The sequence below is a fragment of the Pseudophryne corroboree genome, chromosome 3, assembly GCF_028390025.1.
Source record: "Pseudophryne corroboree isolate aPseCor3 chromosome 3, aPseCor3.hap2, whole genome shotgun sequence".
In the NCBI taxonomy this organism is placed as follows: domain Eukaryota; kingdom Metazoa; phylum Chordata; class Amphibia; order Anura; family Myobatrachidae; genus Pseudophryne; species Pseudophryne corroboree.
In genome coordinates, this window is record NC_086446.1 from 524,230,712 (window position 1) to 524,245,809 (window position 15,098).

General features: G+C 42.2%; 1 protein-coding gene across 2 annotated transcripts in view; it reads right to left on the bottom strand.

Annotated features, from left to right (window-relative positions):
- GPRC5C (G protein-coupled receptor class C group 5 member C) overlaps positions 1–15,098 on the bottom strand; it is a 55,741-nt gene that overhangs the window by 10,790 nt on the left and 29,853 nt on the right. For both annotated transcript variants that reach the window (XM_063961132.1, XM_063961133.1), the window contains exon 2: positions 1,721–2,756. In XM_063961132.1, the coding sequence (XP_063817202.1) occupies positions 1,721–2,753 (1,033 nt within the window). In that variant the 5' untranslated portion in view covers positions 2,754–2,756. The remainder of the gene's footprint in view (positions 1–1,720; positions 2,757–15,098) is intronic.

The following is a 15,098-nucleotide window of genomic DNA, read 5'->3' on the forward strand; positions in this document are numbered from 1 at the left end:
TCGTCCCTCTGGAGCTTCATGTCCAGTAGCCAAGAAGCCAATCCATCCTGCACGCAGGTGAGTTCACTTCTTCTCCCCTCTGTCCCTCGTTGCAGTGATCCTGTTGCCAGCAGGAATCACTGTAAAATAAAAAACCTAAGCTAAACTCTCTAAGCAGCTCTTTATGAGAGCCACCTAGAATTGCACCCTTCTCGGCCGGGCACAAAAATCTAACTGGAGTCTGGAGGAGGGTCATAGGGGGAGGAGCCAGTACACACCACCTGACCTGTAAAAGCTTTACTTTTGTGCCCTGTCTCCTGCGGAGCCGCTATTCCCCATGGTCCTTTCAGGAACCCCAGCATCCACTTAGGACGATAGAGAAATAGAGAAATAGTGTTAAAAAATTAATAAGTGAAAAGTGTTAATAGAATGTAAAGGTATGCCACACTAAAGCCATCCAGCTCAGCCAGTCCAGAGACACCACAACCTACACCTCTATTACCCCAATCTGGGTCTAAGATTAACCAGCAAAGAGCCACATGATAATGGCTCCTTACTACAATATGTCTAAGCTAAGAGCTACCTACCTTGGAGCAACCCCATAATGCTCCATGTGGCATGTCAGGGCCTGCACCTCCTCCTAATGCAGGAACCTCTCTGCCTCTCACAACACACATATATAATGGTAGATGCCAGACAGGCAGTCTCTGGTCAGCAAAGGTAGGAGGCGCCGCTTCACGTGACCATTAGTATTGTTTTTAAAGCTGCGTTATCATATAAATGATTTTTTTTCGCTTCATAAAACCCTGAAGGCTACTACATGCAGCCATTTTTTAATAGAACTGTTTATGTTAACACATGACCATCAAAACAATTTTAAACAGAGATTATGGGGTGTGAGGACCAACCACAAGCTGCAGTCACTAGACTGACCAAACAAATTGTTAAATTGCAATTTGAAATCTGTAGGTTGCATTTTATGATTGGTTATCCTGCACTCGCTCTTTCCTATCAACCTCTGGTTTAAAGCTTAAATTAGAGATACAAGTATATGGCTACGTTTATTTATTACATAAGCAACCAAAATGATGATGATGAAGCTACACTGCATTCTTTAAATTGCTACTAGTTTTCAGCACTTTAAGCACAACTTGCCATCACCAGCTTTAGAAAAATAAATTGGATGGAGTTGCTAGAAACTCATTCTACCATAACTACTTTGGTGTATGCAGTATATGAATTAAAGACAGAACAGATCTTAAAGGACATAGAAGTCAGGAATGTAGTGACAAAGTCAGTAGTTCATTTATAAAGGTTTCCAAGGTGATTACACATTTAGCAGAATTACATTTATTGGCCTGAACATATCGTCCAGTAATGTTTATTAAGTACATTGTATTTTTATTACTTGATTCCAACCACATTTTTCTTTTTTATTAAGATAGGATACAAAACTTCTCTCTGGAGAGGAAACTATTGAAAACAGAGAGGATTGCACAGTTCTGCTGTCTCCAAGAACTGTATAAATACACAGCTATTAACTGATTGTATAAATAAATGGACAAAATCAATGTACTTAGTAAAAGTAGCAGTATGGTATATACAAGAAAATAAAGTAATCTAAAGGTATATGCAGAGAAAATATGTTGTGTATTTGATATGTGTGGCTATAATGGAAAGGGACTCTGTTTCTCAACTTTAAAAATCTAGAAAAGATGGAAATTAAACTATAAGTATTTACCAGTTTGTGGCTCATCCATGGAAAATGCTTTGTTCTCCACATGCATACTCTGCGATGTTTGTTCCTTGAGGATGGTTTCATAACCTACCCCTCTAGTGGGGTATAGCTCTTCTTCAAATGACTGTTCTAAACTTGGTTTGGTCAACTGAGAAATTTCAGGAATAATGTAGAGGAAGATGAAGGCCCAGGCGTTGGAAACTAGAGCAATGGCCAATGTGGGGTCATCCCAATACACAGATTTTTTAGCCTGAATGTTTCCATAGACATACATAACAATCCAGACTATCCAAATGCAAATGGACATGAAAAGTGTGATGATAATGAAGACGGCATGCTTCCTCCAGTGACCATACCGTCCACACAAGGCAGGCCAAGCGGTCATAAATCCTGCCAGGATGAGGAACATGACATATATAAGTGCCATTACAAAGTCCTCATTTCCAATATTGCATGGCATCTGCGGCACTCCAGTTGTACGCACGATGGTGATAATGAGCCATTCTGTATTAATAATCACTTCCACTAGAGAAAGGGCTATTGCTATGCCAAAAATCCACCAACCACTAGGCCCAGTGTTTTTCCTCACCAGGTAGTTTAGATTCACTGCATGTGTCCCCAAGCAGGAGAAACAGATGGCAAAGAACAGACCAAAGAGGAATCTTCGTGATGCACAGGTGGCATAGTCTTTTTTTACCACCATATCAAAGACAAGACAGAAAAGGCCAGCTGTGCCAATAAGAAAAAACACCTGAGTACCCAGCATGCTTTTCTTCTTCTTGTCTTGGATGAATGGAGTGCTGGCTACCAAGACAATGGTGAGGATGAAAGAGGATATAATGCCAGCACTAGTAAAGGCTTGTAGAACTATGCCCCATACTGCTGACAAGTCACACAAGTTATAGTACAATGAATCTAAGCCTTGTCCACATCCGGAAGGTGGAGTTTGAGCATTAGCCACATAAGAGAAGCTGGACATGAGACAGAAGGAAGCCAGGAAGCTCCAATATTTGCAGAGGTCTGTTAGAGGAGCCATGTCCTACAAAAAAGGGAGATAAGTTATTAAAAAGAAATGTCTATTAAAAAGTTTTAGAAAGACCATAAACTGTATTTTATCTGCATGAACTGGATCTATTTCACTTGTTTTTTTCTGAAAACTTTTCTATATAACATGTTCATCATGTATACTACTGTATGCAAATATAACTTTGCATAGCTGCATAGGTTAAAAGGTTTCATTCTGTACTACTGGCATGGCCATAGTACACTGTTCCATCCCCACAGGCTCCACAAAAAAGCACACTCAGTAGCCAAATTGTCTCCTTAACTATAAACGTATCCAAATAGGTTTTACAAAGGAGGATTCCCAACCTTTTCCTGTAGGCTATCTTACTGTTTCCAATGATGCAAACATGGTATACAGTAGCCACCACCAGCTACTGTATGTGAATGGAACTTAAAGACGCTGGCATGGTCACCTCATTTCAGGTGGTACAATACACAGGATAAAAATTAAAAAAAATGTGAAGACCACATATATAGTTAATCTACCTTAGGAATACAATATATTTATTAGATATTATGTGTATTTGGAACACATGTTTTTGGAACTCAAGTCCTTCACTCCCTTGGTCTGCATTTTACTGCCCTCTCCTGGCCGTCCTCCTACCTTTCTGACTGTTCCTTCTCTGTCTCCTCTTATGGCTCCACCTCCCCCTCCCCTTCCACTAACTGTAGGTGTTCCCCAAGGCTCTGTTCTTGGTCCTCTCCTTTTCTCTCTCTATTCATCCTCTTTAGGAGATCTCATTGGCTCTTTTCACTTACAATATCATCTCTATGCTCATGATACTCAAATCTACCTTTCCTCCCCTGACCTCTCTCCTGCTCTCCTCACTCGTGTATCCAACTGTCTCTCTGTTATCTCTTGCTGGATGTCTCAGCGCTTTCTTAAACTTAACATGTCTAAGACTGAGTGGATCATCTTCACACCCTCCCGCACAACCTCACCTCCCACAATTTCACTATCTATAGATGGCACTACTATCTCCTCTAGCCCCCAAGTGCGCTTTCTTGGAGTAATCCGTGACTCCTCCCTCTCCTTCAAACCACACATTCAGCACCTATCACAAACCTGTCATTTTCATCTCAAAAATATTTTCAGGATCAGACCCTTTCTCACACAGGATGCCACTAAGACCCTTATCCATTCACTGGTTATCTCCAGACTGTACTACTGTAATCTCCTCCTGACTGGCATCCCTAACACATACATCTCTCCACTCCAATCTATCCTCAATGCTGCTGCCCGGATCATCTTCCTCACCAAATGCACTACATCCACCTTACCTCTCTTACTAGCCCTTCACTGGCTCCCCTTCCCCTTCAGAATCCATTTCAAGCTTCTCACACTCGCTTACAAAGCCCACTCCTCTCCCAGTTACATCTCTGACCTTATCTTCCTTTACACTCCCGCCCGTCCTCTTATCTCTGCTAATGCACGCTGCCTCTCCTGCCCTCTGATTACCTTCTCCCACTCCTACCTCCAAGATTTTGCACGTGCTGCTCCCTTTCTCTGGAATTCTCTACCTCTCCCCCTCAGATTCTTCACCTCTCTACAAAACTTCAAGCCGACTCTCAAGACACACTTCTTCACCAAACCCAGCCATCTCTCATCCGAAACCTTCTGTGGCCCACGTTCACTTTCTTCCCCATCTGTATGCCCCTCCTCTTTAGAATGTAAGCTCTCACGAGCAGGGTCCTCTTCCCTCATGTGCTTTTACGTCTCTTACTTAACTTATCTTCTTTTCAATACTTCCTTTGATGGCACCAAATCCTTTGGTTTTCTGCCACTCTGATACTTATTTCAGTGCTGTTTACTGATGCAGCTATGTTTATATACCCTGTACTTGTCCTATATTGTATTGAACTGTAAGTCACTGTCTTCATGTTTTGCTTATTTGTTTACTCTGTAATTGGGCGCTGTGACGCCATATAAATAAAGGATAATAATAATAATAATAATAATAATATATTGATATAAGTTCATTTCACTGTTTGTGGATGGTCTAAATAATTGTGCTGTGAAGGCATCTCCTCAGAGTACCATACAGAGACCAACTTCCTTTTTAAACTATATAATGATGTATCATGCTGTCCAATCTGTCTCCTCTCTGCAGTCTGCATACTACAGTCATCGGTATTAGGCAGCAGACCCCAGAAGAGAGAGAGAAGGAGGAGATAAATAACTAAAGAACTTATGTATGTTTGGACTTAATAACAAGCATAATATATAGGTATGCTTACTTTACACTTGCTTGTGATAGGTGCGTTATGTACAGTATATGAGGATTTTTCTCTGACCGTGTTTACTGAGAGGAGTAGTTCATCTACAGTTAGAGCGACAGAGATACGGGGAAATGCAATAGCCTGCGACTTGCAGGCATAGGCAAGATTCCAGTATAAGTCTTTCCGATGCTTGATTTTGCCCTATAAAGTGATTGCCAATTTAAAACATTCAGCATACTCTCCAGAATCTTGCAGACTCCTGCAAATCGCAGGCCATTACAGAGTAGCCCCCCCCTCATAGGGGATCATTCCGGGTTGATCGCTCGCTAGCTACTTTTTGCAGCCGCGCAAACGCAGTCGCCACCCACAAGGGAGTGAATTTTAGCTGTGCAAGTGTGCAAACGCTTGTGCAGCCGAGCAGTACAAAAACAGTTTGTGTAGTTTCTGAGTAGGTCTGAACTTACTCAGCCGATGCGATCACTTCAGCCTGTTTGGTCCCGGAATTGACGTCAGACATACTCCCTGCAAACGCTTGTACATGCCTGCCTTTTTTCAAACACTCCCTGAAAACGGTCAGTTGACACCTATAAATGCCTTCTTCCTGTCAATCTTCTTGCGATCGGCTGTGCGAATGGATTCTTCGTTAAATCCATCTCACAGCAATGATCCACTTCGTACCCGTACGACACGCCTGCACATTGCGGTGCATACGCAGTAGTGACCTGATCGCTGCGCTGCGAAAAACGGCAGCGTGCGATCAGGTCGAAATGATCTCCATAGTCTCTGTTTACTTCAAGCAAAGGCTAGAGACGCATTACTGTAGTGGCAATGAGCTAGAAGTCAGAATAATATGCTGGGATTTGTAGTTCTGCAAAATCTGGAGGACTAGCAAGCAGAACCTAGAACAGCATTCTGGGATTTGCTGCTCCAGAACAGTTGGTAAACCAAAGGCCGACTATCTGGAGAACTGTACTCTATGATAACCACTGACATCTAATTTCATTAGGGCAATAAATTGCTTACACTGTCGCCATACAGATTTATTGTTACGGATATACCTTCTCCATCTGGCAGCCATGTTTAGTTAAAGAACTCTAAGTCCCAGAAGCTTTAAAAGATTAGTCACACAGTGTGTAGCAAGACCCTCAGGAAGTTAAAGAGTTAAAACTGCCATTAATATAAGCTAAGCAGTTACACATGACTGCACTTTCCATGTGGTTTTGTACATAACAGAGACAAACATGCGCAGTAAAATAAGAGGGCAAACTAGTTTCTACCAGCCCAAAGTACGCAGACAAAAAACATTTATGACTATACAGTATATGAGGTAAACCTGTAACCTATTTCACCCACGACACAGTTGTGCAAAACCTCCCTACTAATGAAGAGGTGTACAGGTATGCCTGCAAGCACAGCAAAATGTGTTTATAAAAGGAAAATAACTTTTATGGCTTGTTCAAGTTGTAGTTTTAATAAAGTTTTTGTTTATATTTTTTCATATAGCTGCAGACTGAGGGGTGGGGCATTTGTAGATGGTTGTGCGCTGTGGTTCTGGTATGAATGGTCGACCATGTTAAGGTCGACAGACATGGGGGTAAATTTACTAAGATGGGAGTTCTATTTAAGATGGGATGTTGCCCGTAGCAACCAATCAGATTCTGCTTCTCATTTATCTAGCATCTAATTGGTTGCTATGGGCAACATCCCATCTTAAGTAGAACTCCCATCTTAGTAAATTTACCCCATGGTCGACATGGACTAATAATCGAAACATGAAAATGGTCGACATGGGACCTGTCGACACAAAAAGGTAGACATGGATTTTTTAACTGTTTTTTATGTTTTTTATTAGTGTACCATGTCCCCTTGCCTCGCTCCGCTGCCGCAGAACTCTGCACAGGTTACCATTCCCAATAGTAGTCAACTTGGATGGTAAAGTATGAGAAAGTTAAAAAAGTTTTTTTTTTAAAAAAGCCATGTCAACATTTTCATATGTCGATCATTTTCATGTGTTGACCATATGACCATATCAATGTCGACCAATAGTGGTCGACCTAATGACTGTCGACCTTAACATGGTCGACCATCCAAAAGGATACCGTGCGCTATTGCACACTTGGCTGAGACAAAAAAAAGCAACCACACACATACACTGCTGCTCTTACACTGTACCCAAGTTCTATGGAAACCTCAAGTCCGGACATTGCTCTCTTTGTACCTAAAAAGAAACCCCTCAACTGAGTAAACTGTAATTTTTACCAAGCCTGGTAAATCTGTTCTGACAACATTGTCTGAGAAACCCATCAACAAACTGCACAACAAGGTGTATTGGCTGTCATGTTACAAAATATCAGCTATTTGTCTCCATTAGTGTGATTCAAATGACCATTGGTCCAATCATTCTGCAACTTGTTAAACTGGCAGAATTTGCTACAATAAGGTCTATAAAAAATGTGAACTAGAGTATAAAGGCTGGGTACACACTGCAAAATTGTAGGTAAAGGGAAGCTGACATGTAAATTATACCTCTCCAATGTTCTGCCACAGACAGGACAGTTCAGAGAATTGTCAGGTATGTCAAATTCACTGGTGAGGTGCATAGCAGAGTGGTAACCTCATTGTCACTCACACCTGCCTCTGGTGTGAGTGACAATAAATTCCTGTTGTGAAGTGAGAATAATAAGCAGCCATGGGGATGTGGTCATGTGTCCGTTCATTGTATCCCAAATTTGAAGAACTTCAAAATTGGAAGGTATGGCTAAACCATTGCATTGCTTAACAAAAATGGATCACTTTCAATTGTTTTATTATAAGGCATGCTGGTCAATGTAATCGCTATTGGCGAAAGATGCATGGAAAGTTACAGAAGATAATATCAGTGGAAGTCCCATTTTCCCCTAACATGCAAACCTCACAATGTATAAACGCATCTTACTAAAGACTTGGATTTCTAAATGCTATTTTGAAAACCCGATGAGTACAACAACTGGATACTGTCCAGTTCTGCCACACCACTTGGTGCTTATACAGAGAGGGAGGAATGGCCATCTCTAAACCTCTGTCTGTACCACAGAGAAATCCAAAAGGAATACAAGATTAATCACTTGCTTTGGTCCAGATTGTTAAACTAAAGAACTTCATGATACAGACAAGTTACTTAGGACATGCTTTAGCCTGTGGCTTCTGGTACCTTAAGGTACTAAACTACCCACACAAGTTTCATTCCAACTTTTTCAATGTAATTGTGTATTATTAGCTACACATGCTACTTTGCATTTAAATTAATGCAATGTTTTACTGTTAGTTACTATGATTTGGGCACATTTTGGTACAGTATTTATAATCAGTAGTCTTAATCAGGGGAAAGAAAACAAGCCCCATACAAGAGAAGAAAGAGCCTATAAATATAAAATTGCATTTGGATTTTTTCCCTATAATGATCATTGTAATTATGTTTAACAACTTAACTGGCATGGTCAGATCACATGTGACCATACTGCCCCACTGTGTCCCCCAGTTTTTGAAGAGGAGATCTGTTCTGCAGATGTGATAATATACTATTTAAAAAAATACTTTTTAAACTATATTAAAAATAAAAAATTATATGAAAACTTTTAAAAGGTAAAAATCATCAGTTAAGTGGTTAATAATATAAGTATCTTTAACTAATTATATGTATACTGTAGATAGATAAAGATAGTTACAGATACTTGTTTTCTTAGACTAAATCTTCTAAGAAAGCCATTTTAATTCCATTTAGTGGGCAGGTCATTATTTGCGTTCCACAGCCTGATGGTTCTTACAGAGCCTTCTCTGGAAGACCTGAGATCATTAACGTCCCTTAGTAGAGAAGCCTGATGGCTCTTACAGACCCTTCCCTGGAAGTTAAGAAAACACATTATAAAATGAATGCATTTCCACGGTAAATTAGAAATGTGATGTACAGAGAATGGGAATACAGTAGAGAGAATTGCTGAGTGTGTTCCTGCATACCTCAGATCAGAGGAAATGTCTGAAGGGGTCATGAACTGAAAACGGAAGATTGTGGGAAATGCAAAGAAACTACATTGTGGGAAGCTCTAGGTGTAGCAGCCACTCTGGGATGGTATAGTAAGGATAACACAGTTATTTGTAGGCACAAAGGTGGATATAAATATGACAGTCAGGAGGCAGACATGACTCTACCTTCTAAAGAGTGGACAAATGGAGAAGTTGTCTATAGCTACCAATCAGCTTACAGCTAGCATTTGCGAAGTACATTTTTTAAAATGGTAGGTAGACACTAATTGGTTGCTTTAGGTGCCAATGCCACCCGAAGAGGGCATTAATATTACAATGTAGAAGTTGGCTAATACTGACATCCCATAGAGATCTACAAGGATAGCAATAAAGTGCTAAAGATTTAATACATAACCCTGATCCTTTCTCTGTTGAAAACTTTAGTGAAGGCCGGATAAATAGGTCACCTAGGGGAACATGTACTAAGCAGTGATAAAAGTGGAGAAGTGAGCCAGTGGTGAAGTGGCCCACGGCAACCAATCAGCATTGACTTAACATTTCTAATTTGCATACTATACAATTGTATGGAGCAGCTGGTTGCCATGGGAAATTTCTCCACTGGCTCACTTCTCCACTTTTATCACTGCTTAGTACATCTTCCACTTAGAGTCCAATTTGGTGACACACACAAGTGACCAAATTAGAGGAGATCCGGTTTAGTGCTGGATCATTTCTGGTGTATAATACCACCAAGAGGTCAGTAGCGGTCATTATCTGATTGCACTTACAGACAGGAGCGGATCTCGGCATGGGCAAGCAGGGCGGGCGCCTGGGGCACTGCGGCCCACGGGCGCGGACTCAGACACCTCACAGGCACGCGCAGCCCACCCACACCCCGCACTCTGGCTGCAGCAAGTGCCATGGGCACCAGCTGCAGCTGGCTCCATTGTCTGTGCGGCGCTATGGGTGAGACGTCGTGATGTCTCTCCCATAGAGAGAAGCCGGTGGCGGCCAGAGACGGAGCAGCATCAGCAGCAGCAGTGGTCGGGAAGCAGGAACGGAGCTGGTATTTTTTTTTGTGTTTGTAAGCAGCGCTACAAGGGGGCATAACAACAGGGGCATCTTTACTGGGGGCACATCTACTGGGGGCATAACTACAGGGGCACATCTACTGGGGGCAAAACGATAGGGGCCACGGCCCTTCCATATGAATCTACACCCTATTTTTTTGCGTGTACTAACCCTGTTTCGCCTGTTGGGGAGGGGGGGCTCGCCAAAGGAAACTTTCGCCCTGGGCGCCACAAGGTCTAGAACCGCCCTGCTTACAGACATGCAATTGGATCTAATTTATAGATCAGTTTCATTTGCATGAAGGTCAATTTCGCACTCCACACTGGCCAGCACAAGAATTAGCCATAAAAAACCTTCCTAACCTTATTTAATTTCTATTGGAGAAGATGTTAATAAACCACTATAGGCATATATTATACCCAGGTTCCTCAAATATTGTGTACACAGAGAATTGAAGTTAATCATTTATTTTTAAAGTTGTACTGAACTTAATAAATGACATATTTATATATATATTTATCAAGTTCTGTTTAAATCTAGCTATTACCCCCCTGGTGACTAAGAATGAAGAGTTTTTACTATGACCCTAGCATTGCCCAACAGCGTATTATTATTATTATTTTTTATTATTTATTCATTTATATGGCGCCACAAGGGATAGACAATATAGGACAAGTACGGAAAACCAGGGGTAAGGTGCCCTCAAAGGGAGTATGGAGTATGAGATAGTGTAAATAAGAGAAGGAAAGGCACACAAGGGAGAAGGCCCTGTTCTTGCAAGTTTACAATCTAATAGATGATGTATAAAGAAATAATAATAATAATAATATAAAATATATATATATATATATATATATATATATATATACAAAAATTAGATAATTATAATATTATACATATATATATATATATATATATATATATATATATATATATATATATACACACACACACACATATACATATATACACACACACACACACACACACACACACACACACACACACACACACACACACACACACACACACTTCTCACCCTGTATGCAATGAAATACTAAAAAGATTTGCTTGGAGAGTGCCTCTTTCCAGTGGATGGTAGATGCCTTGGAGATATATGTATGTACTATGTATATATATATATATATATGTCCAATGGCTCTGGAGTGCCTTATTGTCCACCATTGGACATATATATGCTGCTGTTTGGATTATGGCACTGGGGCATGTTGCTCATTGGACTTGAGTGCCGGCTGATTTGTATCTCTCTCTCTCTCTCTCTCTCTCTATATATATATATATATATATATATATAGTCAGTAGCGGATCTTGCCACGGGCAAGCAGGACTTTTGCCCGGGGCGCCGCCTTCTGGAGGGAGCTGGCGCCATCCGGAGGGCGCCGCACCGTGGCAAGATCCGCCACTGCTGCCCGCTGTGTCCCCCGTCCGCCTCCGCTGCCCACTGCCGTCCCCGTCCGCCTCCTGTGAAGGGAACTAGACGCTATGCGTCTAGTTTCCCTTCGTGGAGAGTAACTTTGCTGAGCGGTGTGCGATGACGTCATCGCGCACCGCACAGCAAAGGTCCTCTCCACGAAGGGAACTAGATGCATAGCGTCTAGTTTCCCTTCGTGGAGAGGACCTTTTGCTGTGCGGTGCGCCGCTCAGCATTCAAGCGGCGCTAGCAATGTACAGGGGGCGTAACTGACCACGCCCCCTGTGTTAGGCCACGTCCCTTTTCCTGCCCGGGGCGCAGAGCGCCCTTGAACCGGCCCTGTATATAGTGACCAGTTGTCCGGCACTCCCTCCTGGGTAATATTATAATTGCTGCGGTGCCATCTTAAGCTCCTTGTTCATGCTGTCCCTGACGACGGGGGTATCCCCGAAACGTAGGATCGATTTAAAGGACCGTTTTATTTTTCTATAAGAAGCCTGGTGAGTGCCACTTATTTGCCTACACTATATATATATATATATATATATATATATATATATATACACACACACACACACACACACACACACACACACACACACACACACACACACACACACACTTACAGTATTTAGATAGAGATGCACAAATGTTTTGAATTGTTTGAGAGCCTCAAACTTGTTCAATGTATCAGACTTGGGGCCTAATTCAGACCAGCGATTTTTGCACTGCAGCGATCAGTCACTGCCTACAGGGGGAGTGTATTTTAGCTGTGCAAGTGTGTGAACGCATGTGTAGCAAAGCTGTACACACAGATTTTGTGCAGTCTCTGCGCAGCCCAGAACTTACTCAGCTGCTGCGATCACAGCAGCCTGTCCGGTTCCGGAATTGACGTCAGGAACCCTCCCTGCAAACGCATGGACACACCTGCGTTTTTGCAGACACTCCCTGAAAACGGTAAGTTTACACCCACAAACGCCTTCTTCCTGTCTATCTCCTTGCAATCACCTGTGCGAACCTATCGCTGAGCGGTGATCCGCATTGTACCCGTGCAACGCGCCTGCGCATTGCGGTGCATGCACATGCACAGTTTGGACCTGATCGCCCATTGTGCGAAAACGCACAGCAGCGATCAAGTCTGAATTACCCCCCTTGGTTTTGGTACAATTGTTCTTGCCAAACTTATGGGCCCTACACACTGACAGATCCACCGCCGAGCTGCCCGACGGCAGTTACGGCTGACGGGCGACCCGGCGGTGGGGGGACAGTGACGGGCGGAGTGAAGTTTCTTCACTCCTCCCTGTCACCCAGCTCCATAGCAGTGCAGGCAAATATGGACAAGATCATCCATATTGGCCTGCATGCACAAGCGACGGGGGACCAGCGATGAACGAGCGCGGGGCCGCGCATCGTTCATCGCTGGTGCCTCCACACTGAAAGATATGAACGGTATCTCGTTCATTAATGAACGAGATCTTTCATATCTTTCAGTATTATCGCCCAGTGTTAGGGCCCATTAGGGTTTGAATAAAGTTTGTTTCAAGAAAACTAAAATATTACCATTTTGAGCATAAATTTATAGTATTTTTAATGCTTGTTTTAGTCAAACAGTGAACTTTATGGTGTTAGAATTTGAGTTCACAGTTAGCTGCATACAAATGGAAAACCATTATAGTGACCATAGAATATACTGTAGCTATTTAAGCTCAGCTTTAGTTGAACCAGTTTGCATTGTTCGCATTTAGCGCACACTTTTTATCAGTTTACCACTTTTTCCACTTTGCTTCCATGAGATGCAATGTGAGACAAGAAAGACGGGTGACAGGGTTTGATGACAAATTGTTTCATCAAGTGTATGTCATAGGGAAAAAAGCCAACACTGCGGCTCACAGTAGCATCGGTCACTGCACAACTTGCATCTCATGTCTAAAGTCATCGCAAATTGTTAAAGTTTAGAGCAGATTTCATGAACCAGTTCAAGAATCACTTTGAAAAATAAAATAAAAATAATGCATCTCAAGTAGATAGCACTATTTATAAATATATTTTTACTTTTAAATAAAAGTTCACATGATTAAATAGCAATAAAATGAAATATCAAGGGAGGCAGGTAACTAATTTTGGTTGCACGACAAATAGTATGTTTACGCCTTCAGGGTCAATGGGAAAGAAGCATGAACATCTTCTCTTCCCACCAGAGGCAGCTGCACTATAATTAGGCTTACCATACTATGCATAGTTTAAACCGGAACACTCATGAATAACACAGGTTCTGTGGCTGATTAAAAACAGGTGAAATGCAGACTTGAAGTCAACCAGCCACATAACCTGTGTAATTCATGAGTGTCCCAGTATAAAAGGGATAGTATGGTAAGCATAAGTATAAATATACTATTAAGGGGTACATTTACTAAGCAGTGATAAGAGTGGAGAAGTGAGCCAGTGGAGAAATTTCCCCATCAACCAATCAGCAGCTCTGTATCATTTTATAGTATGCAAATTATAGATGTTACTTCAGTGCTGATTGGTTGCCATGGGCAACTTCTCCACTGGCTCACTTCTCCGCTCTTATCACTGCTTAGTAAATGTACCCCTAAATCAGCTGCAGCTTATGTTCTATATTCCTCTAGGGGCAAAGCTTGCCTGGCTGAGAGAGCACAGGACAATCGGTCACTTCGTCTGGGTAGGAAATGGAACAAATAATTAACAAACTTTATTGTGTACTTAGAGATTAAAGTTGCTTCAAAAGCATTGCCTGAAGGTGACATTCAGAGTGAGGACAGATATAATTTTACCACGCGGCACTAGTAACACATACCTCCCAACATGACCCTCTCCAGGAGGGACACAATGCTCTGCTCCTGGACCTCTTAATTTATGATTGCCGGCACCTGTGATGAACGGGGTAATGGATAAGAAAGGTGTTTTTAGCACAGGTGATGGCCAGCATAAATGAAGAGAAAAGTCCAGAGCATTTTGTCCCTCCTGGAGGGGGTCATGTTGGGAGGTATGATAACACCCCTAAATTCCCATGCTTTTGTCAGATGCCCACTAGTAGCGCTGGCCTGTATACATGCTGCATGGTTGCACAGCAATAATTTCCGGAGGTCGCGTGCCTGGCACTGCTTACTGTTAGTTATAAGCATGCATGCATTGCGTGTAAGCATATGCAGAAGATGTGTTTCATAAGTGGACGGTTTTAAACAGCTGATCTGTCTGTGGCTGTGTGTGCATATTCATGTAGAGCAGGGGTGGGGAACCTTTTTTCTACCAAGGGCCATTTGGATATTTATAAAATCCTTCGGGGGCCATACAAAAATTATCAACTTAAAAATTACCCTGCCCCCCCAGGTAGTTATGCCCCTTAGCGGTACTGAGTGCACGCGCACCAAAAAATGGGTGTTACCAATTAAAATGGGACGTGATACACATATGCTCCCAATAGTGCAGTGCCAGATACACCTATGCCAGTGCAGTGCCAGATACACAAATGGCCCACAGTGCCAGATACACAAATGCCCCCCACAGTGCCAGATACACAAATGCCCCCACAGTGCCAGATACACAAATGCCCCCACAGTGCCAGATACACAA